Source organism: Pholcus phalangioides, unplaced genomic scaffold (genome assembly GCF_987345545.1).
Source record: "Pholcus phalangioides strain wild (caught in Gottingen) unplaced genomic scaffold, Ppha-v1.0 ptg000029l_1, whole genome shotgun sequence".
Lineage (NCBI taxonomy): Eukaryota > Metazoa > Arthropoda > Arachnida > Araneae > Pholcidae > Pholcus > Pholcus phalangioides.
In genome coordinates, this window is record NW_028301619.1 from 10090576 (window position 1) to 10115854 (window position 25279).

The following is a 25279-nucleotide window of genomic DNA, read 5'->3' on the forward strand; positions in this document are numbered from 1 at the left end:
ACCCACTGGATGAAAAAAGTACATTATTATTTATGATAATGATGTAACAGAATGGGACATTCAAAAATGAAAAATCTGGTACTAAAGACAACATGAATCTTAGCTCATTTCTTTAAAGTCAAATCCAAAACTTTTGATCAAGTATTAAAAGTAAGTCTTTTAAAGGGACCAAAAAGTTATCAATCTAATCTAGTATAAAAAATATACTTCCTAAATGACTAACAGAGTGGACATATTCAGATGGGAAAAATATTGGACACTAACAAAAATACAAATACAACGCCACAACAGGCGAAATGCCCAATGAGGTGGCTGAGGAAAAGATGCCCATAAAAATATGGATGTTTTTCAAAAGAAAAGGTTTTTCATGAGAATTTTTTTTTTAAGTTGTACTGTCATTTTTATTCATTTATGGCACATATATATAAACATGTGATTCAATTTTTTCATGTAAAATCCCAAATAATTTTTTAAAGGTCTCATTTAACAATTTTTTTCAAGCTGGGACAGCAAGATTTCGAAGTTTTGTTACGAACAATGATTTTTTAAAACTATCAGATACCATCGGAAACAAATGAAGAAATTCCATGACAGAATTAAATAAAGAACTGGAAAACACAATTACTATGAATTACTAAGAATGCTCTGAAATTTTGTAAAAAAATTATAGAGTCACGGACATACTTTGTATACTTTTTTGGGATTTGCTGATTGTTGAAATACCAAATTGACACTATCTTTTTAGCAAATTTGATCCTTTCCTTGAAAAACATAACATTCCATTGTGATTGGATGTGATTGAGAAAGACTAAAAAGGAAAGTGTACTGTCACTATGACCCTAAAACAGTGGCTTTCAAAGTGTGCATCATAGCTCTCCGAGACAATTTTATTAAGGACGTCCCACAGAGCTAAATATATTCCTGTGGGCTTACCCATTGATTAGTAGAAATTTCAGATTTTACTTGACTATTTGTGAAGCTGTTACTGCTATGAAAGTGTCACAGATATATGACCATAAAAGCAAGGCAACAACACGTGAACAGAGTGTCTATCACATACAGGTGTCTCTTGCTTTAGTGATTGATTTTTTTGCAAGACAATTGCTGCATAAAGTGAGTTCAGTGTAACATTTACGAGTGTATATGATAAGCATAGGGGATTTTCTGCAGAAGGTAAAAAAAATAAATTTGACTCTCAGCAGTAAATAAAAGCATTATGAACGAAGTAATTATTAAGTTAATAAATAAATCAGTGATTATGTTGTGGAGTTTCACCAACGCTTGGCGTTACAAGTGACTACACAGATTATTCGCGCCAAGCGACTGGAAGAAGAAAAAATATACAGTTGTTGTGTGTCAGAGTATATAACATGTTGATGTTTTTTCGTGTGTGTCAATTTTTGTAAATAATGTTGTGATTGTTTACAAGTCATCTTATAATTAGAGTGGAGTCAGATATATATGTGTTATCAAACCAACTCAGTCAGCATCCCAAACGTGGTGACTCGGTGTGGAATGACGCAAGATTAATTGGCACATGGCTGAATAAAAATAGGCCAGATTCTTATGTTCACTTTCTCGTGTATCCTCTGGGGAGTTAACAGTGTAATTCCATTCATATTGGTATTGAAGTTTACACCCTCATAATGATGGATCCGAAACCTGGAAATTCAGGAGATGAGAAAGTTGAATCACAATGTGGTCGTGCATCTGCCAAAGTACCAAATTTTTGTCCAAACGATGTTAAACTTTTTGTACAACTCGAGTCCAGTTTCAGGGTGTCTGGTATTACTGTTGAGCAAACAAAATTCACACATTAGTTGCTTCGTTAGACTCTGAAACACTGTCACATATTACTGACGTAATTTGCAACCCCCATCAGATTGCCTTATTCTCGCCTAAAAGGCTGTTTTCTTTCAGAATTTGAAATTTCTCACATGAAAAAATTCAAACATTACTTGAGGATGTTGAGTTAGGGGATTGCTAACCCTCAATGTTGTTAAGGCAAATGAGAGATCTCAGCGAAGGTCACATTGATGATAATTTTTAGAAAAATGTATGGTTACGTAGATTGCAGATCACAGTGCAAACCATCCTGGCCCTTCAATCTGAAAATTTGGACAAATTGGCACCGATGGCAGATAAAATTTGTGAATGCACTGCTCTCTCGGTTGCTTCCGTAAATGCCTCTCATTTGACTGTTGGTAAAAGTGATGAAAGCGGAACACTAGTTGATCTCAAACATCAGGTAAATGAATTAACAAAACAAGTAGAAAATTTGACTGAAATGAATCACAGTCGATTTAACAATAATTGAGGTCGATACCGCTCTAGAAATCGTAATGCAGTAAATAAAAAAAGAAAATTGGCTTTGTTGGTACCATTTTTGATTTGGAGAAAAGGCAGCTAAGTGCGTTTCATCCTGTTCCTATGGGCCAAAAGATGAATCAAGCCTTCAGAAGTAGCTGCGGCTTCTGGGAATTTGGTTTTCAGTCACAGCTTTTATGTGAAAGATCGTTAAATAAGACTGAATATTTGGTAGATACAGGTAGCAACATTTCATGTTATCCCACATCATTTTTGAGTAAAGAAACTATTCTTTCTGTCAGCACATTTAATCTCTAAGCTGCGAATGGGACATGTATAAAAATGAATGGTGTCAAATTGCTCATTTTAGATTTGGGATTACGCCGTATATTGCAGTGGCCATTTATTGTTGCCGATGTCAGCAAACTTATTATAGGTGCTGATTTTTTGTAGCATTTCGGTTTGCTTGTTGACATTAAAAAACGCAACTTAATAGACCCTTTGACAAATCTTGTGTCTCATGGTCATGCTGGTTTATGTGACATTCAGGCAGTAAAAACAGTCTCGAATAAATCTGTGTTTGCCGATCTCAAGTATAAAGAGATCACACAGTTAAATACTGCATCTCAAAATACTGTAAAGCATAACACGTTACATTTTATACCAACCGTAGGCCCTCCTATTTCAGCCAAAGCATGCAGATTAAATCCTGCGCAGTTGAATACAGCCAAGCAAAAATTTGATTATGTGCTAGATAAGGGTATTTGCAGGCCTTCAAAAAAGTAATTGGGCCAGCCCTTTACACATGGTTCCCAAGGGTTCACTTGACTGGAGACCCACGGGTGACTACAGAGCTCTAAACCGCATTACTGCACCAGATAAGTATCCTGTATAACACATTCACAACACACATAAACAATCAGGTTGCTGATGCTCTCTCCCAAATAAATGCGATCAAACTTTCCAGCCAAATCGATTACGAAGCAACTGCTCAAGCACAGACGACCGATCCAGAGTTGCTCGAGTTGCAGACAAATTCTTCATTGCAGCTTCAGAAGCTTCTACCTGGAACTTCAACGGAAGTTTTACGCGACATTTCCAACAGAAGAGTCAAGACCGTATATACCAAAGGCCTTTCGACTACAAGTCTTCAAGGTAACTCACAGACTCTCGCATCCAGGAGTGAAAGCAACGCAATGACTCATCACTGAACCTTTTGTTTGGCCGTCAGTCAAGAAAGACTGTAAAACATGGGTGACATCATGCATACAGTGTCAACGGATGAAAGTGCAGCGTCACACGGTCAGCAACTCAGGAACATTCTTGCTGCCGAATACAAGGTTCGACCACGTACACATCGATATCATCGGACCACTTCCACCATGCCAGGGCAACCGATGCATAATAATGATGATTGATAGATTCACACGCTGGCCAGAAGTAGTGTCTGTTGCAGATATCTCGACAGAAACTGTTGCCAGATCTTTTGTGTCAACTTGGGTTTCCCGATTCGGCGTACCTAGCAGAATCGCCACTGACAGAGGTAGACAGTTTGAGGCACATTCATTCAGCACTACAGACGTCAACTCACGTGTTTATGCGCAGAGATGCTATGAAGCCTTCGCTTCAGTGCACCTATGATGGCCCGTTTCAAGTCATGCAGCGAACGGCCAAATACTTTGTGTTACGGATTAAAGATAAGCATGAAACGGTGTCCATAGACCGACTAAAGCCAGCATTTTTGCTGCAGGAAGATGTGCTACCACAAAACTCTCAGTCAGTGAAAACGACCACCGACCCACCGATCAGAGAAGAGTCAGATTCCCTAATCATTATAAATCGTGACTGAAGTCACTGGTGGGGGAGTACTGTGGGGTTTGCAGTCAAGTAAAAACCCGACAGATGGCAGCACGGATACTGGCAGAAGGAGAAAGTCTTTCTGTGAGGACACAATATATCTGTCGACACCACTAATCTACGAACGTTGATAGTAGTTCGTCTTCGACCATTGAGTTTACCATGTGCCATCGACGCCATCTCATTTCCCGTTCTTTGTAAGTGTTTAATAAACAATAATATTAATTTCCGTGCCGCTCTCGCCTCAAAGGTAAAAAATCAAAAGAAAAAAAAGGAAAGGAAAACAGTATAATAGATAAGTATATAAGAGAGTAGGTATTAAGTAGATTTCTTTTTTCACCATCATCCTACCTGTTCTCTTTCGCTCTTATATGTGTATATAGTAGAAGGATACATCACATGTGGGGAAAAAAATCACGAATAGGAGTATAGAAATAAACAGAGGTAAAAAGACCAACGTTGTTTCATAGGAGTTACAACAAAGCTTCGCCATGATGAGAGAAGAAAGAAAACAGAAAGAACTTGTTTGAATTTAATCCATTGGCGTTTGGAAATAATATTACATCCTTGATCTCGTAAAGTGGTTAATATTTGTTGTGGGTTAACATACCTGTTCTAATGTAAGGTGTAAAATATCCAAATTTGCATTATAACAAGATGGGGTTTAATTGAGCAGCTACTGTATAAACTTTAATCGTGCATCTTCATGAATACTTTTGAAAACAAAAACTTGAAACCTTGAATAAATCTAGTTTTTCACTTATAGTGTAAAAGAATCATATATGACACAAAAATATAAATGCTTACATCTTTTGGACGCATTACTGGAGTACTTTTTTTTTCTAGATTCTTTGACTTTATTTCAATAACAGGACGCCCACCAAGCCTTTTCTTCCAATTTTCTGATCCACTGCGTTGAAGGGCAGCCAGTCTAGAATATTAGACATGCATGATCTTTACCATTCTTGAAACTTTTACATAAGCAGGAAAGAATATATACAATGTAACAGCTTGATAACAGACTAACCATGGGCCTAAACTTATTGTCTGCTAACAGGAAGGTTCCATCAACATACACTGCTGGCCACCCAAATTGCAACACCAAGAAAGACAAGAGATATCGCAACAATATTTATTTTGTAGATAACATGTTGACCAAGCATCAAATGATTAAATTTATAGACTTCTGTGAAGTGTGGTTCCTGCCAAAATCAGTAGCCAGAGTAGCCGCCATTGTTGGAGATCACCGCTGCCACACGCCTCGGCATTGATTCAAAGAGACTTTGGATGTGTTCTTGGGGTACAGCAGACCAAGCAGCTTCCACGCGTTGCCAAAGTTGATCTGGTGTGGCAGCTGGGGATGTAATCTGGGTCAATCGTTGAGCAACCATGGACCACATGTTTTCTATCGGCGAAAGATCCGGAGAGCGAGCTGGCCAGGGAAGCAATTCAATCTGGCGATTGACGAAGAACCTTTGGACAATGCGTGCCACGTGTGGTCGCGCATTATCCTGTTGAAATATGGCTGTGGGCAAGCCCTGAAGGTAAGGAAGGACAACTGGCTCCAACACCTCGGAGATGTAGCGCTGGCTTTTTAAAGTACCGGCAATGCATACTAGAGGAGTGCGAGAGTGATATCCAATACCGCCCCATACCATAATACCCGGTGCAGGACCAGTGTGGCGGTGCATAACGCAGCTGTTCAGCATCCTCTCTCCACGGTGTCTCCAGACTCGAATCCGACCATCGTGGTGTTGCAGACAGAAGTGTGACTCGTCAGTAAAGACAATTTCATTCCATTGTGCCGTCCACATCCTTCTTTCATCGCACCATTGGCGGCGGAGACGTCTGTGGTTCTGCGTCAAAGGTAGACGAAGCAATGGACGTCTTGCGGACAGACCACTCTGCTGTAAACGGCGTCGAATGGTACGCGCAGACACTGGATGATGCGGTACAGACTGAATGTGCTGTGCTATGGTTCGTGATGTGGCTGAGCGATCCGTCACTGCCATACGCACAATACGCCTGTCATCACGTGAAGTGGTGCACTGAGGTGGATGCGATCGAACACGTCGGTCCGTCGTACCCTCCTGCATCCAACGATCACATATCCGCATTACAGTTGTTTGGTTTCGTCCAACACGACTACCGATTTCCCTGAAAGATAATCCACAATCTCGGTAGGCCACTATCCTTCCTCTGTCGAACTCGGATACTTGATCAAAAGATGATCGCTGTTTTCTACGAGGCATAATTGATCGTTTTTTTGAAAAAACCACAAGAAAAACACAATTGCCGTACTTCAAATCGTCGAAATCTCCAAGCCTTAAACAGCGCTTTGAAGTGGCGCCACAGGCGCGCGTGATGTGCGTCTGCGCTGAAATTCTAATCATTTGCATATCTCACCTCCGCTAATGCATGTTGTAAATTTCATATTATTTGCATGCTTCCTTCAGGGTGTTGCATTTACGGTGGCCAGCAGTGTATATAGAGAAATACATTGAAGCCCAATTCCACTGGCTTCAAAGCGCCCATTAAAGAGAGATATTAGTAAAGGGGGGGGGGAGAGGGGAGATGGTCATTGTGGGTAGGAGGTTCCAATGTATATATTAATTATTTTTATATACAGTGATATCTCACTTATTCGTTTCTCTCAGTTATGGGACGATTTACTTGCACTTCTGGCCAATGATATAGCATAATAATGCTATTCACTTATATGGCTCTCTCACTAATACATCCCTTTTTCTTATTTTCTTGCACCGACGCATAAGTGAGAGATCACTGTATATAACAGACGTTATGAATATACTTCTGTCCCAAAAAAATAAAATCTGTGCACCTAAGAAAATTGTTCATTCATGATAAAACTTCACATAGGTATTGAGGAAGAAAAAAGATTAAAATTGATGGTGTTATATCCATTTATTGACAAAATATGTATCCAAACTCATTATATTTTAGTGGGATGTAGATTATATATTGAAAAATTATAAATTAATGGGAAAACATGTTGTATGTAAAATTCTTGCTATTTCTGGAAAACAGTGATTCTTAGCCAGCTACTGTATGTCTTCAATTGAGTACACTGTAGTGATCTGCCGTGAGGAGACATCTTTCAAACTACCAGGCACATTCTCATTTTATTTTGTGGAATTGTAAGCTATCCTTCAGGCTCTACATCATATATGATGCAAATGCCACAGATGATGTATCATTTATAGTGACTCTCAGTGCTTGCAGAGTTTCTTGACTTTTCACATTCATCTATTTATTTGTGCCATTTTTATGAACTGCATCACCTCATCCATTAGGAGTGCAACAGTAAAATTTTACTGGGTACCAGGTCACATCGGACTACTGGGCAATGACAAAGCAGACACGGCTGCTCGAACATTTAACTTTGACCATTGACAATAGCCATTTGGTATCTGCCAATGATAATTTTTCAATATTCCGAGAAGTGATGCATCACCACTGGCAGGATGATTGGAACAATCAAATAAACTACATGCCATCAGGCCCACTATCGGTCATTGGTGTTAAAGTTGCAGGACTAACCGAAAGGAGGAAGTTCTGCTCGCCTGGTTGGGAGCAGAGCACACAGTCGTCTCACACAATCATATCTTTTATTATGAGAGAGTCAACCAGAGTGCTTTCATTGTCAAAGACCATTGACCATTGCTCGTGCATTTACTTGTTCACATCATTGTCATTATTTTACGACTGCTTTTGGTCATAGTCATCTTTCACTTTGGGACCTTTTAAATGACTATTGTGATGCGCGCATCTCACATTTTTGAATTCATCAAAGTCATTGGATTGTTTTACATTTCACACAACATTGTTTTATTGATATGTATACTTTTGCTTCCTTGACATGACAAGAACAAATTTTATCTTTTTTTCATATGGTCATTTGATTTGGCGCAGTTTGACCTAATTGGTCTTTGTGCCAATAAAACCAAAATCCAATCCAAAAAACCCGAAAAACAAAGGTTCTTTTGGTTTAAAAACATTGACATTAAAAACAATTATGTTTCTGAAAAATTATTCAAACTTCTAATAGTCCCCAAAGCAGAATGTTTAGCATTGTTCTGAGACGAGCCCTCAGCTGACTGGAAATGTTCTGCGGTAAAAATCCCCATACATATAATAAATTTTTTTTTGTGTACTTTTCTTAACTCTTTAACGCCCAGATAGAAAACCTGGGAGGGTCGTGAAAATACCAAGTTTTTTGTGTTCGAAGTGGACTCGTCCAAATTTCGGCCACTTTCCCTCTCCCCACCCTTTCTCCATGAGTTTCTATTCATGCCACCCTTTGCATTGATGTTCACCCCTTCATTTCAATGGATTTTCGGGAGATAATTTATCTACTGAAAACACCCCTTTCCTCACAGTATTATCTCTTTGTAAAATGCACTGAGTACCCTTAGTTCATTCTCAAGGAACATTCTAGTACATCAGCTTTTAAAATCCCATTGATAGGGCGTTGCAGTTGTCTTTCCCGTTCCCGTCTCTGACAAGAGCTTTCATCTTCTTCCCCGTTGGTGACAAAAGCCCACCAAAACATACCCATACCCCTTAGCTGGGCCGACTTGAGGCGGTTATGGGCATTAACCTACTCGGCCGACTTCGGGCGATCTGGGCATTATAGAGTTAAAATTCTCCCAAACTGTTCTGCAGTAGCGCTAATTGTTCTGCGACGTACGTCTCAGATTTTGGCACATTCTGCTTTGGGGCTAATACTTAATTAAAATAAAACATTTATTAACATAATCACTATTATTCCCATATTAATTAATCTACAAATATTTTTAACATTTTAACAAAAGGCAACTTTTTTAATTAATCATTTTATAATTTAATTTGAAGAATTATTTCGAGTTTGAAAATCCTTGAATGTTATTATTAACCATACATATACTGATGGTGATATAAAGATGTTTTCACCAGTTACTTTCAGTATGCTTAATTATTAGGAAGCTATTTTGCAAAAAACTGGGATAAAAACCTAATAAAAATAAAAATGTGGTAGATGAGTTACACAAAATGTGTTAAATGTTAATATTAGCAATGATTTACTATATATATATATATATATATATATATATGTATTATATAGGCCTACAATTGATTATTTTTCATATACAGGGTGTTCTGTTAATGGCCCAACAAACTCAGAGGGTTGTTAGTAGACATCAAGAGGAACAAAAATTGCAATGGAACATGCTGTCACAAATCTCATTGAGAGGGTGAAAATTGTGAAAAACGCATGCAGGTTTCGACATCACGCTGGAATTACAAAAGGTACAATAATAACTAAAAAAAGATTTATTTGATTAATTATTACAAGAGTTGTTGGAAGTTGCGGCCGCTGATGTCATTGCACAGTCTACAATGCCATAAAAAAGATTCGCGGACACGCTTGAAGATACCAGGTATGCTTTTCATGTCGTTGAGATAAGACGCACGTTTTTCTTCTCCATTCTTTTGCACCGATCGAAGAAATGGCACCCTCCTGCGCCGAACTTGATAAGCGGATTTCCGCTATGGAGAATAAGCTGTCTGCCGTCGACCGAATTAAGGCTAAGCTGACTGCGTTGGATACCATCAGTGGAAAACTAGAATGCTTGAATTCACTGAGTGATCTATCAGAAAGTGTCAAATTCATGAGCGAGAAATTTGAGGAGCTGAAACTAACCATCAGCAAATTACAAGACGAGAATAGGAAACTATGGGAGGAGAACGAAATGATTTGGCGCCAAAACCAAATGTTGGAAGATAAGCTTGAACACATGGATGCCTATGCACGAAGAAATAACCTTGTCATCTGAAATTTTCCTGAAGGAAAGGGAGAGGATACGGACAAGATTGTGTTGAAACTTGCGGAGAAGATGGAAGTGACAGTAGACAAAAGCAACATTGAAGCAAGTCACAGTCTCGGAAGCAGAAAAGACAAAGGAAAAAGTCGACCAATTATAGTCCGTTTTGTCAACCGTCGGCACAAGGAGCAGATACTAACCAAGGCGAAAAAGAGGCAGTCTACAACAAAGGATCTTGGATTTCCAGGAGAAGCAACAAGGCTATATTTCGGTGAACACCTGACACCAAGGATGCAAGAGATCTACACCCTGGCCTTGGCAGCAAAGAAGACTCACGATTGGCGCTTCCTATGGACGAAGAATGGAGCTATCTACACCTGAAAAGACGAGGAGAGCAGAGTGTTCCAGCTATGCTCTAAATACAATATAAAGGAGGTCTACGAAAGACAAGGTTTTTGAAAGATAAGTATTATTCCGAATTTTTTCTGATCTCATAGAATTTTTTTTTTCAGTTAAATTTAAAACGTAATAAAAAAAATGTACAAACTCTTCGCGGTTAATTAATTGTAGAAATTTTAGCACTGAGGAAATTTATCCATTATACAACAACAAACGCTGCGAATTATCATTGTTTCATGCAAATATACGAAGCCTTAAAAAGAACTTCGACTCATTATCTGAAATTTTGACGTGTTGCAAAACACCTTTTAAAATTATCGCGTTAAGTGAAATCAGGGTCACTAATAAAGTAGAATGTAATTACTTGGGTATTAAAGATTTTGAACTATTAATTTCACCTAGAAAAGATAGCTCACATGGTGGCTCTGGAATGTACGTGCATAATAAGTTGAATTACAAATGCAAATCAGAAATAGTTATCGATGAATGTGAATCAATATGGATTGAAGTAAATTATAATAATTCAAAGGACAGCTTAATAATTGGATCAATTTATCGACCTCCTAGCTCTAATGTGAACAGATTTTTAGAGTCACTTGATACTGTCTTAAACTCGCTGTCCACAAAGTCTACCGAAATATCAGTTTGTGGTGATATCAACATAAATTTATTAGCTAATAACAAAGTTTGTTCAGATTACAATAATATTTTATTGTCTTATGGACTAGAACATGTTATAACCAATGCAAATAGAAAATCATCAGCTTTGGATCATATTTTTATAAGAACAAAGAAACAAATATCTACAGTGGGCATTATAAACTCTGATATAACAGATCATCATCCGATCTTTATTTATCTCGATAATTTTAAATATAATATTGATAGCCGTAAAGAAATCCACACTCGTTATGATCATAGCAAACTAAATTTATTATTATCTGATCCACCTTGGGTCTCCGATATATTTTCATGCAGTGATCCTAACGCTGCTTATCAAATCTTTTCTAAACATTTTGAGGATATACTGAAAGAAGCAGAAATAAAAAAAGTTAGAATTAAAAAGTACAGCATCCACAAACAACCCTGGGTCTTTAGCTCACTTCTCAAGTCTATTAAAAACAAAGACAGGCTTTATAGTAGATTAAAATCCAATCCTTTCAACATTCAATTAAGAGAAAAATATAAAACCTATAGAAATATACTGACATCTACTTTACGAAATGCCAAAAGAAAGTATTTTGAAGATCAATTTTTAAAATCTAATGGAAATATTTCAGAAACAGGGAAAGTAATTAATCAAGTTTTAAATAAGAACACCAAACAATCTACTGTGATCCCGAGCCTAAAAATTTTAGGGTCTGTATCAGAATCAACTAATACTCTAGAGATTGCAGAAACACTGAATCATGCATTCTGTAATCATAACACTGATATGTCACCTGCTGTTAATAACGAAATTTTTGTAAATTATAATATAACATCTGTCGCGAATTCTTTGTTCCTGAACCCAGTTACTGCTGATGAAGTAAACAGAATAATATCAAAACTTAGCTCTAAATCTTCTGTTGGTTTCGATAAGATAAGTATACGTGAGAGAAAATATAGAATTTTTAAAATTTTTCTCTTATATCTAATAAATTTGATCTTTGAAAGCGGAATTTTTCCAGATCAGCTAAAAATTGCAAAAGTAATTCCATTATTTAAAAAGGGTGATCGAACTGATCCCCTAAACTATCGTCCCATTTCAATTTTGCCAACATTGAGTAAAATCATTGAAAAAGGGATGTACAATAGAATTTCAAATTTTCTAGAAAACAATTGCTCCATATATGAAAAACAATTTGGATTTCGTAAAAATATGTCAACTAAAACTGCACTTATATGGTTCATTGACACAGTGCGATGCGCTATAGAAGATGGTAATTTCACGTACGGAATATTCTTAGACTTTAAGAAAGCATTTGATTTCGTAAACCATGAAATTTTACTAAAAAAACTAGCGCTCTATGGAATTCGTGGTGTAGCATTAAAGTTGTTCAAGAGTTACCTCTCAAACAGGAAACAATTTGTAAATATCGGAGCGTACAACTCTAGTGTCAACAACGTCACTTGCGGGGGTGCCTCAGGGTTCTTGCCTCGGACCACTGTTATTTCTGATCTATGTCAATGACATCTATAAAATATTCAGAAATTGCAAAGTATTTATGTATGCAGATGACACGGCCCTTTTACATTCAGGAAATCAAATTCCTCAAATCATAGATGAAATCAACTACGATATGAACATATTAAGCACCTACTACTACTACTAAACCACACATGCACCTCGTTCATATTCCTCTGTGGAACCTCTAACGAATTGGTACATGCGGGAATGTGTGTGTACATGTAGTGAAACCTGACGTGAAGTTTGTCTCTGTGTAATGCTTGTTATGTGTCGTGCTGCCATCTGCCACCAGTTTTTCTAACTGTGAGTGAAGTGTAATGATTGAATAATTTATCGTTGTAGGCGTGTTGCTCTCTGTGGCGAGACTTGTTAATGGGGAGATCGGCTCGCATTTGCGCCTCGAAGTTGGGAACCACAGGAAACCAACTTCAGCCGACCACCACTGCGATGACGGTGGGGTTCGAACCCGGATCCCCGCGATGCGAGTCCGTCATTATGACCACTCGACCACCACAGCGGCCATATTAAGCACCTGGCTATCAGTGAATAAACTACAACTGAGTACTTCTAAATCAGTTTGCATATTTTTCAGACCTTGGCAAAAGCCGTTGGACACTGTGCCATTGCCAATAAAATTTAAACAGGATGAGTTAAAGTTTGTTGATTCAGTTAAATACCTAGGAGTTTTAATTGATGAGCATCTTCCATGGTCTAACCATATACTAGAAGTCAGCAAATCATTAAACTCCTATATATACATATTTTCAAAAGAAAGGCATTTCGTACCTTTTTATGTAATACGCATGTTATATTTTTCACTTTTTTCCTCTAAATTAACTTATTGCTTGGAAGTATGGTCATCTGCCACTCAAACATCTCTACAACCCCTGATAATTGCTCAAAAGAAAATATTGATGGTAATGAGCTTTGCCTCATTTAATGAGCACACGGCTCCTCTTTTTAAACTATGGCGAATTCTTCCGTTAGATAGTTTGGTAAAATATTGATTCACTATAATAATGTATGAATCACTACATAAACTAACACATATTCCTTCTTTTCCTATCACTGCACACGGATATCCAACAAGATTCTCCTCTAGAAACTGTATCCCGACCCCTGCAGCGAGAACTAATTTCAAGAAAAATACGGTTTTCTTCCGGGGTATTCACATTTGGAATTCTCTGCCATTGAGTGTTCAAAATAAATCCTTAGCATTGTTCAAAATGACTGTATTTAACCATCTTCTGGATGAAAATCCCTTGGAATGAACAGTTCGCGCATGCTCGTCTGTACATATGTACAAAAGCACTTGTTATCACTGATAAGAGGTTTTCTTTTCCTTCACCCCTCCCTCTCCTCTCGCCAAACACTATTTTCTTTTTTAATCCAATCTTTGTAATGTGTTTGTAATCTTTGTAAATGTTTCTCCTTTTATACATTCTGGTTTTTTTTCTTTCTTTTTTTCAAACACCTGTTCTCCATAACCAAACTGTTGAAGGGACATTACCAGATTTTGTAATCGGCATGGGGTCTCCCATTCGTGTCTTTATCAGCACCTCTACTTTATCAATACTTTTTTATCTCCCCCCCCCCCTCCTATCAACGACCCTTGTAAAGTGACTTGCATGGTCTTTCTTAAAAAATTAATTCTTTTTGCTGGCTCCTTCTTCTGAACTAATTATACAAACAATTATGAACTTTTCACAGAAACTCAGATAAACTCCTTTGTTGGTGAAAGCAACTTTCCTTCTTTCTCATTAACTGTGGTTAGCAAAGCATAGCTGCCAACTTTTGAAAATGAAAATTCGGGAGATTTTCGTGCAAACCCGTATTTTATGCTTAAACCACTCCCTAATAAATACAATAGGGATTTTCCAAACATAAAAGTTAAAGCATAGGGAATAAATCCCTACTCAAAAACTGAAGTCAAATTAAAATAGGGATTTTACACACCTGGAAGTTAAACCCTTGGGAATAAAATTCCTACGCAAAAAACAAGTGAAATTGGAGGCCAAAACTTTAATGATGTAAAAATAAATATTGTGTTCAATCAGAAATGCTGTGAACAAACATTCTGCGCGAATGACCCCAAAATCATCAGAAGATGAAGGAAAACACCGTCAATTTTTTAAGAACACTGACTTTTCGTGACACTTGCTTGATGTTTTTTTTTCATTTCACGAGTGATGATGGTAGTCCCTCCATGCCCGATGTTTATGTCTGTAACACAACTTGTACAAAAAGGAAAAGTCTGACCTTTTCTGGAACGTTTGATGAAAGGAAATTCATCAGAATAAGTATCTTTAAAATTGATTAAATATGTTTTTGCTTATCAGTATTCATGCTTTGTTACATCGCATGTACGTAACTTCAACAAAAGAAATTTTGACCATATGCGCGTCACTATAATCTTCGATTATTATCCAGGACTATTGGCTGCTAAGCCATTTCCCTGCATGATAAGACAAACAACTTTCTTGTTACCATCAGAGGGTTTGTAAAACTTCCTTAAAAAGGGAATTTCCCCATTTACGACGTGTGACGTCATTTCGAAAGGGAAAAAAAAGGGGCTTCATGCCCCACAAGAAATTCTTTAGGGACTGTTTTCATAAGCGGGGATTTTTTTTAATGAAGTAGGTAATTTTTAGGGACAATTAGGGATTTTTGTGATTTTCGTAAAAATTCTGGAGATTTAAGAACTTTTCGGGAGGTCGAGCGATGAAGCTAAAATTCGGGAGATTCCCGAAAAATTCGGGAGACTTGGCAGCTATGGCAAAGTACTGCAATAGCAATGTCACATTAACAAATTAATGAATGGGAAGTCAATAAATGAAATTTAAACAAATATTAAGCAATGAAAAATTAATTTATCCTGATATCAAATTTTCTATATCAAATAATAAATAATTTCGACAGGTAAATTTAAGTGAAACAATAATTCGATTTGGTTATATGGATCGTTAACATCAAGTGTAGATGCTATTTATTTTAATTGTTATTTTCGTCTAGCTTTTTCTCTGTATTATTAAAAATTTGCCATTGAATTAAAGTGAAAAAAAACGCGTAGAATGAAATTCTCTTATATTAGCTTTGGGTTGCCATAATTCATTTTTTAATTTAATAAATAAATATATTTGCACCTATTTGGCCGATATACTTTGTTCTTTTTATCTTTCTTTCAGGTCAAAAGAAATAAGAAGATTTACGTGCATCGCAAGAGCAAAGATGTCATAGGGTCGAGAGCATTTTACTAGCTTTTAGCTATTGCTCTCTTCCCTGTCCCAACTTTCTTCACCATATTATGAATTAACTATTTTCTACCGTGTCCATTCAAACATTTTTCTCTTTGCATTTTCTGTCAAATATTGTAAAATATGTAACTTAATTGTAAACTCTAATTTGTATAGTATTATTTAAATTGACTGGGGACAAATAAATTATGTTATGTCTGCCGCAGCGACGACAATTTGTGAAATGAGATCCTCCGGTGTGTCCACAGGCGTTGCATAAAAGAGTGATTTAAGGTGACCCCAGAGAAAGTCAAGCGGTTTGAGATCTGGTGAATGTGGAGACCAAGCAATGGCTCCAGCACGTCCAATCCACCTCCTTGGGAATGTAACATTGATTTGTGTTTTTTGCGATTTTCACCCTCTCAACGTGGTTTGTGACACCATATTTCCATTGCAATTTTTTGTTCCTCTTGATGCCTACTAACAACCCTTTGAGTTTGTGCATCCATTAACAGGAAACCCTGCATATCCCTTACTACATACAATAAATACCTAGAACCTCAATTAAATGGGGGTAATGGTGAAAGTATAAGAAAAACTAATGAATATATTAGATAATTGTACTCTTATGGAAAGAAAATGAAAATGTCTGTGAGGTAATGAACTACCCTTCACTGATCTTTGTTTTTTAAAGACAGCTGATGTCTTTATTGGACTATGACCACATAACCATAGTAAGAATCATCATCATAGAGATGATGATAATAATAATAAAGCTACTACAGTTGCTGCTCCTTTTGAGGGGGAGGAACAACAAAAGTGTATGAGGTAATGCACCACTGCATATAAATGTATGATGCAAAGATAGAGCACATCATGTAGCCCAAGGTTTAAAAATGTAAGAATGAAAAATATGGCTAATGTATATAATTTTAAGTAATTAAGATACTTTACATGGGAAATTTTTTTAAGGCCACTTTTTTATGCAATGTTTTGAAGGAAAAAAACTACTTGGTTGAAATCAACAAGGTTTAAACCAAACAACCCTGGCTGGAAATAATGGTGTTGAACAAACAAACAAAAACACACATACACGCACACACACACAGAGTGTAATGTTTTTTTTGATAATTTCCAAATTTCCTTATGTTTCCAGGGTCTGTCTAGACTTTTTTTGTAAGGTAGTGTTTTTGTGAAAATTTTCCTTATTTTTCTGAACATTAATTTTGTGAAAATAAGTAATTTTGCTGTAAGCGAAATAATATAGTTAATCTATCACAAAAGAAATGAAATGCCAAATTTATGGTTTCATTAATTTTTATTTTGTGAAACATCTGATTTTAGATGTGGAATTTTGTAAAGTGTCTGAAAACTGGACCTAAATTTTGGCTGGACAGACCCCTTAATTTCAGTAGTTTTAGCGGTTTAACACTTACCTATCAGATATAGATCCTCCATGAACTTCCAAAATACAACTTTCTTCAGTAGAAATTTCTGTTTTCTTTTCTGAGCATTTTGCAAATATCTCAGAGCTTCCTGATTCTTCTCCCGCTGATGATGTGGATTCAGATAGTGAATGTGATGAGCTGTATTCATAATTTATCATTGCAAGTTTCTCTATTAAAAACTGAAGGAAAAAACATTTATTTTACTTGAACCATAAAATAAGCATAACAAACTTTTTGTGTGTCGATCGTTAAATGTTAAGTAATATTAAAAAAATTAAGAAAAATTGTCAATATCATCGGTTTTATAAACTTCAAGTACTATGTGCAACTGGAAAATATCAACCGATTTAAAAATTCTTTGTTGTTTTTCTTATTAAAGGAGGCAACTTTTACGCACTATAGCACAATTTGAAAATAAAAACTTCATTTTTTTTTAACCCACCATAATGTACATACATGTTTATGTTACATATTTTGAAGTTGTGGAAAAAAGGAATTCAATTTTCCTCCCATTTTGCCCAAAAATCCCACCCGGGCTGTAAGTGAACAATTATTCCCTTATTGTATTGCCAATTTTATTAACCAAATACGTTTAACACATGCAATAAAAATACACTGCTGGCCACCCAAATTGCAACACCAAGAAAGACAAGAGATATCGCAACAATATTTATTTTGTAGATAACATGTTGACCAAGCATCAAATGATTAAATTTATAGACTTCTGTGAAGTGTGGTTCCTGCCAAAATCAGTAGCCAGAGTAGCCGCCATTGTTGGAGATCACCGCTGCCACACGCCTCGGCATTGATTCAAAGAGACTTTGGATGTGTTCTTGGGGTACAGCAGACCAAGCAGCTTCCACGCGTTGCCAAAGTTGATCTGGTGTGGCAGCTGGGGATGTAATCTGGGTCAATCGTTGAGCAACCATGGACCACATGTTTTCTATCGGCGAAAGATCCGGAGAGCGAGCTGGCCAGGGAAGCAATTCAATCTGGCGATTGACGAAGAACCTTTGGACAATGCGTGCCACGTGTGGTCGCGCATTATCCTGTTGAAATATGGCTGTGGGCAAGCCCTGAAGGTAAGGAAGGACAACTGGCTCCAACACCTCGGAGATGTAGCGCTGGCTTTTTAAAGTACCGGCAATGCATACTAGAGGAGTGCGAGAGTGATATCCAATACCGCCCCATACCATAATACCCGGTGCAGGACCAGTGTGGCGGTGCATAACGCAGCTGTTCAGCATCCTCTCTCCACGGTGTCTCCAGACTCGAATCCGACCATCGTGGTGTTGCAGACAGAAGTGTGACTCGTCAGTAAAGACAATTTCATTCCATTGTGCCGTCCACATCCTTCTTTCATCGCACCATTGGCGGCGGAGACGTCTGTGGTTCTGCGTCAAAGGTAGACGAAGCAATGGACGTCTTGCGGACAGACCACTCTGCTGTAAATGGCGTCGAATGGTACGCACAGACACTGAATGATGTGGTACAGACTGAATGTGCTGTGCTATGGTTCGTGATGTGGCTGAGCGATCCGTCACTGCCATACGCACAATACACCTGTCATCACGTGAAGTGGTGCACTGAGGTGGATGCGATCGAACACGTCGGTCCGTCGTACCCTCCTGCATCCAACGATCACATATCCGCATTACAGTTGTTTGGTTTCGCCCAACACGACTACCGATTTCCCTGAAAGATAATCCACAATCTCGGTAGGCCACTATCCTTCCTCTGTCGAACTCGGATACTTGATCAAAAGATGATCGCTGTTTTCTACGAGGCATAATTGATCGTTTTTTTGAAAAAACCACAAGAAAAACACAATTGCCGTACTTCAAATCGTCGAAATCTCCAAGCCTTAAATAGCGCTTTGAAGTGGCGCCACAGGCGCGCGTGATGTGCGTCTGCGCTGAAATTCTAATCATTTGCATATCTCACCTCCGCTAATGCATGTTGTAAATTTCATATTATTTGCATGCTTCTTTCAGGGTGTTGCATTTACGGTGGCCAGCAGTGTATATTTAGGCATAATGTAAGATGTACACATAAAGAATATATACATGTTTAAATTAGATATTTTGTTGATGTGGAAAAAAGAAATTCAATTTTCCCCATTTTGCCCAAAAAACCTGCCCGGGCTGGGTTTTTTACAACCCTGGTTTGAACACGGGTCCTCGCAATGTGAGTCCACCGTTATTGCCACTTGACCACCACAGTGGTCATATCAGTAGGTGAGTGTGAGTGACTGAATGACCACAAGTGAACAAATGATATTTGTGAGTGATGTATAAATGACCAAGCAAGTGTATAAGTATATATCCAAGGGAGTAGACTAGTGACCGTATCAGTGACCAAGGTTGTGATCGTATGAGTAAGTTTGAGTGACTGCATGGTAAAATGAATTATCAAATGAGTGTGAATGACCGTATGAGTGACTGTATAAGGGCCTCATCGTTTTATTTATTGAGTGACCATATTAGTGACCAAGTCAGTGGCATTTTTTTTTATCAAGTTAGTGACCATATGAATGACCACTTTCACTTGGCTTCCACTTGCTCATAGTCACCCATCTATTAACTTGTTTACTGATACGGTCACTCACTGCTTCAATTGGTCACTCATACAATCACTCACCCCTTCACTTGCTTGCTCACCATTCACTGATACATCGCTCATCCACTCACTTAGTCACTCATACGGTTACTCACTCTATTATATAGATAGATTATTTAAAATAATTATTATGATTTATATGCTAGAGTCACAGCCAAACCGTTATTGCTAAATTTGCTGAACATTTTGATTACACCAAACCGGCAGCGTTAATATCTCGAAGAAGACGACACAGCTCGGTTAAACTAGCAGCCAGCATACGGCAACACATGAAAAAGTGCGGTTTCTCTCTCGAGGGTCACGGCCAATTAACAACTGAGTTATGGTCTTGGCCAGGTGCGGAAATATGTGTCCAGACCTGTATAGGAGCCACACATGGCCCCCCAGCATAAAACATGGAGTTGACAGATCTAATGTATATATGTACAGAGATACCATTGACGCGTTATAACGTGTCAAATACCCGGAATTTCAGAAAAGTATGCGTAAAAATTTTGTTCACGCGTCCTCCGGGATGCATTGTTTCCTAGTTCTAGGAAGAAAAAAGTGTAGAGAGAAAAACCTCCCCAACTTTTTACGATGTATTATGATCGCGCAACCTTGAAAAACTGGTTTTACTACTTTGTAGACTACTGTATTGATATACAGGCGGGTTGTTGAAAAATAAGATGAGGGATATGTAGTTGCTCCCCTGAATGAGGGGCCGTGTACAGAAGTTTCAAATTTCAGATTTTTTATTACCCTGCAGATTTTCTCCCTTCTGGTTATATACGGGAAATTACGGTACTTTCGCGGGTATCGGCCAGCATTGAAAGATCACGTCTATACGGCGTAAATTCGTCTTGTTCCTACAATATTGCGAATGCACTGTTTTTTTTTAATGGTAAAGGATTGGAACGCCCGTTCAAATTGTAAAACCTTCCCGATATCATGGAAAAAAAAAACCAAATCTGTAAAAACTCGACCTTGAATATCCAGTTTTGTCTAGCTGCTATGCGGTAGTGACCGTTTCGCATCGCGAAAATCACGGGTGTGTATGCAGAATCGGCTTTTGGAGGGGCACCAGAATTCTTCACAGATAGTATAAAATAAATTATTTTATTCCAATATTTTAATTCTCTACAAAAATATTTTTAATTTTTGATCTGGGAGGGGGAGGGGGGGGGGGAAGAAGAGGCCCCTAATAACCTCCCCCAAATTTTGCTTTTGGTGAAAATCTGTGTTTGGAATTTGCGATTGGGCAATGGTAATAGGCTAAAAATGTGATTTTCTGAAGATTTCAAATTTTGAGTTGGCTATTCCGTTGAAAAAAACTTCTGGTTGCCACGGCGATCACAGAGACCTACAACAGTGTCCTGCGCTCTGGGCTATAGGGAGTACCAAATTCACCCTTTATAACTGCTTCTTCCACATTACATCGGTGTGCCAAAATGTGTACTTGCCCCATTTGAGAAAGTAGCTTATCTAGTTGCAGCGCTAGATAGATGGCACCACCTACTGAACACAAAACACGCCAAATGCTGGGCACACACACATAAGCACACTGTTAAGTTTCTCCAGTAATAATTTTTTTAAACGTAGAATATACTTATTTATACAACATGCAGGACCGTTGTTTATTTAAATATACTATTATATTTCATTTATGTTTCATGATATTTTTCATATTTGAATGGGTTTTTATTATTGTTTTCCATTCTGGCGATTTTTTTTCCGGCGTCTGCAGTGTCTAACGGCCTTGGCGACTTTTGGTCGGGTCGTCGGACATGTTTGACGCCGAAAAAAAAAGTCGCCAGAAATCGCCAGTCTCTGGATTATACAAATACAACGCCACAACAGGCAAATTGCCCAACGAGGTGGCTGACTTAAGAACATCATGGATCCCCGAGCCCCTACCTACTACTACTACACCACACATGCATCCCCCCCCCGCCCCCGCGGAACCCCCCAACGAATTGGTACATGCGGGAATGTGCGTGTACGTGTAGTGCAACCTGACGTAAAGTTTGTTTCTGTGTAATGCTTGTTATGTGTAGTGCTGTCATCTGCCCCCAGTTTTACTGACTATGAGTGAAGTGTTATGGTTGAATGATTTACCGTTGTAGGACTGTTGCTCTCTGTGGCGAGATTTTTTAACGGGGAGATCGGCTCGCATTTGCGCCTTGAAGTTGGGAACCACAGAAAACCAACTTCAGCCGACCACCACTGTGGGGTTCGAACCCGGATTCTCGCATCACGAGTCCGGCACTATAACCACTCGACCACGACAGCGGCCATTATACAGCACCTGTTAACATGACCTACCGCTCAGTCTCAACGACCAAATATAAGCAGGTGATCAAAGACCTGGGGCATGTTGGAAGAAAATTCATAGAGTGAATTATGGGGGTGGGGGGCATAATTTTTTTCAAGTTACATTTTTTTTCAGAGGGACCCACTTTCACTTAAAAAAGATCCAGATTTTTCAAATAACCTGGGTCCCAATTAAAGTCCAGTGGCATCTCTATGTATATATGAATTGACTTCATCATCATGTCCCCCCTCCCCAGACTTTCAAGTCTACCTCCGCCTATGGAGCCACATCAGTTTCTTGAAATTACTTCACCATGTTGCCTCGCAGGTAATTGATAACTCATTTTATTTATCGATATAATATAGAGGCGTTCGAAGGATTGCTTGAAAATAAAGAAAGAGTTAAATTACTTCAATTATTAAAATAATAATTCAGAAATTAATATTTATGCTTTTCAAATAGAAAGGAAAAAAAAAAACTCACCCACAGACAATAATAACAAATCTATAAAGATCTAAAAATGCAACCGCGCAACATGATATTGATTGGAATCGAAACTTTGAAATCAAATTTTTGAATTCGGTTCACTAATTTTGACGGACAGTTCGGTGAAAAAGAAAGTTTAAGTTAAAAGTCGATGAAGACGAAATTATAAACAAATTTCTGCTAAATCCAGCAATTCCAAAAATACGAACGAGGCCGTTTATCTCCGATGAGGAAATCGATTTTAAATGTGAGTTTTCCATTGCTCTACTTTTGAGAGAGAGTTTGGTTTTGAAATCCTTATTTGGAAATAGAAACTGTTGTGCATGAGTGAAGTTGTTTATATATATATATCTCCTGGTATATATATATATATATAATAAAAAACAAGGGAAGTAAAATTAGCATTAATACTTAACAGAGTTGATATTTCGCTCTGTTTGAGCTATATATTTTATTTTTGAAAAATTTGTAAAGCACAGATTTCACGTTTCACTTAAGACCATACATCCTGTTTTGAACATGACTGCGTATTTTATTTCATTGTTTCAGTGCAGTGGCGTCGGAGCAACACCACACTAAATATAGTGAGCAAAACCACTCTAAATATTTCTAGTGTGGTGTTGGTCGGAGCCGGGGGGTGCTCGAGCACCCACACTCTCTGGTAGAACCTTAGAGGAGAAATACAATTTCTCCTCGATGGGTAGAACGGGACAGAGCACCCACAGAATTGATTCAGGGATAAAAACCTCCTATATATAGATTTCTGATTTCCCCCCCCCCCCCGGTAAATATCGAACACGAAAAAAAAAAAAAATTAAACAGGCCTAAAAATATGAACATGGTCAAATTTGTCTGCCTGTTCTATGCGTCTTGAATCTTGCTGGAGTCCCCGTTGCCATCACAATTGATAGAGCCTTTAGGCGCCGATACAGCAAACATTTTACTGTAGTGCTTCCAACCCTCCCCCCCCCCTTCGCTTTCTCACATTTCTGCTTGTGTCCCTTTTCCCTGTTTTGCCTAAGCCTAAGAACATAGTGGAAGAGGCGAGCAAAGCGACGAATGAGAAGGAAGAGAAGCGACACGAGAATATAGCTGCGAGCAAGGAACATAGTACACATAGTGGGGGCGTTTGAGGTAGCAGAGAGTATCAAATAGAAACTCGCAAATCAGCTTGGTTTTTTAAATTAAAGAATGCTTAAAAATTTCATAATTATAAAAATCATTGCTCAGATAACAATTCAGAAATAATAATGTTGTGTGAATATCATTATTTTTAAATATAAATTACGAAATATTCCTCATATTCTGGTCGCTTTCCTCCCTACACATCTTTTCCCACGGCACTTTAATGCGATCACTTCTCGAAAGATCAATAATATTTTCTACTAAATTTAGGAGTAAAAAATTGAGAAAAATATCAAGTTTATCAAAGCTTCCACCGTTTAAATTTGTATTATTAGCATAGGCGGGAGGGTAGGAGTGGAAAATCCCCCCCCCCCGAATAGCTTTATTTGTATAAATATTTGTTGGTTTCATTTTTTTTACACAAGAAACATAATTATTGACACCCAGAAATCCAGCATAAAAAACATTCGGTACGCTTCCAGTATGGAAATATTGACGGTACACAGAAAATAAACTAACAAATAAAACTTGCCAATTTTTCCACAGAAACATACATGATTTTTAATTCAGACTACTCAAATACAGTATTTCTGATCACATGGAGGCCCAGTCTTTGTTTCTTCCTGCGCATGCTTCTGGAGCTATGGTTCCATTTGGAGCAATATTTTTGTTTGGAAATCAAACAGTGCCGAGTAGAGCCACGGTTCCTACCTGAAAGGGGTGTGGAACGAGATCGGCCAAGACAGGGTGCCGCTGTATACACTATTCCAGGGTAGAATTGGCGGCTCGTGGTTGGGAAATTTGGGGGGAAGTGCCAAAACAAATTTTCATTCTTTGTAGGAGCACTGTTAGTCCCCCATCAGTCGGGGGTATGATTTTTAGATCCCTATTTTAAAGGTAGCCCTGCGCATGATCACGTGGGCTCGAATATTTTTTATTTCGGTTCTTCCGAAGGATTTCAGGAGGGTCAGTGATCTTGGATGAGGAAAAACGATTCACTTTTTATTCCCTTATTATATACCGAATATTATTCTTTAAAGGGGTATGCATCTGTGACCATCAAAAGGATTCCGTGTGACAGAAGGAAGGCCCCTTTCTCAAACCGATAGAAATCTCGCTGTTTTTTCACTTCCCATTTTGTTGAAGCAGACCTAGGCAGTTGCGAAAGGTGCGGTTGCACCTGGTCGCAAAATTTAGGGGGCCGCAATTTTCGTAAAAGAAATCCTCTTCTTCTGAAATGGGAAACAAGATTTTTTTTCCCTCCTGAAACTTACATTTCGTGGGAGAAGAAACAGCTTCCAGTTTCAAACCCTGATAACATCAAAAAGTGCTCGTGACTATTACAATTAGTGAAGGAATTCCAAAGAGCATATGCGAAGACGAGGTTTTTCAGTTTGACCGACATCCCTTTGGGTGCCAGAAAGCGGAAGTAGCAGCGGATATATTTGTGTGAGGTGGAAAGAAGATTTTGAAACCATTGGTATATGGTTTATAAAGAGGAATAACTACATTCCTCT

At 38.0% G+C, this 25279-nt stretch overlaps 1 protein-coding gene across 1 annotated transcript in view; it reads right to left on the minus strand.

Annotated features, from left to right (window-relative positions):
- LOC149067666 (supervillin-like) overlaps nt 1–22842 on the minus strand; it is a 238023-nt gene extending 215181 nt beyond the window's left edge. Inside the window, exons 1-3 of the mRNA XM_089252480.1 lie at nt 22635–22842; nt 17228–17418; nt 4972–5095 (exon numbers count right to left, since the gene is read on the minus strand). Of these exons, the coding sequence (XP_089108606.1) occupies nt 4972–5095; nt 17228–17397 (294 nt within the window). The 5' untranslated portion in view covers nt 17398–17418; nt 22635–22842. The remainder of the gene's footprint in view (nt 1–4971; nt 5096–17227; nt 17419–22634) is intronic.
- Between the last annotated feature and the right edge of the window lie 2437 nt (nt 22843–25279).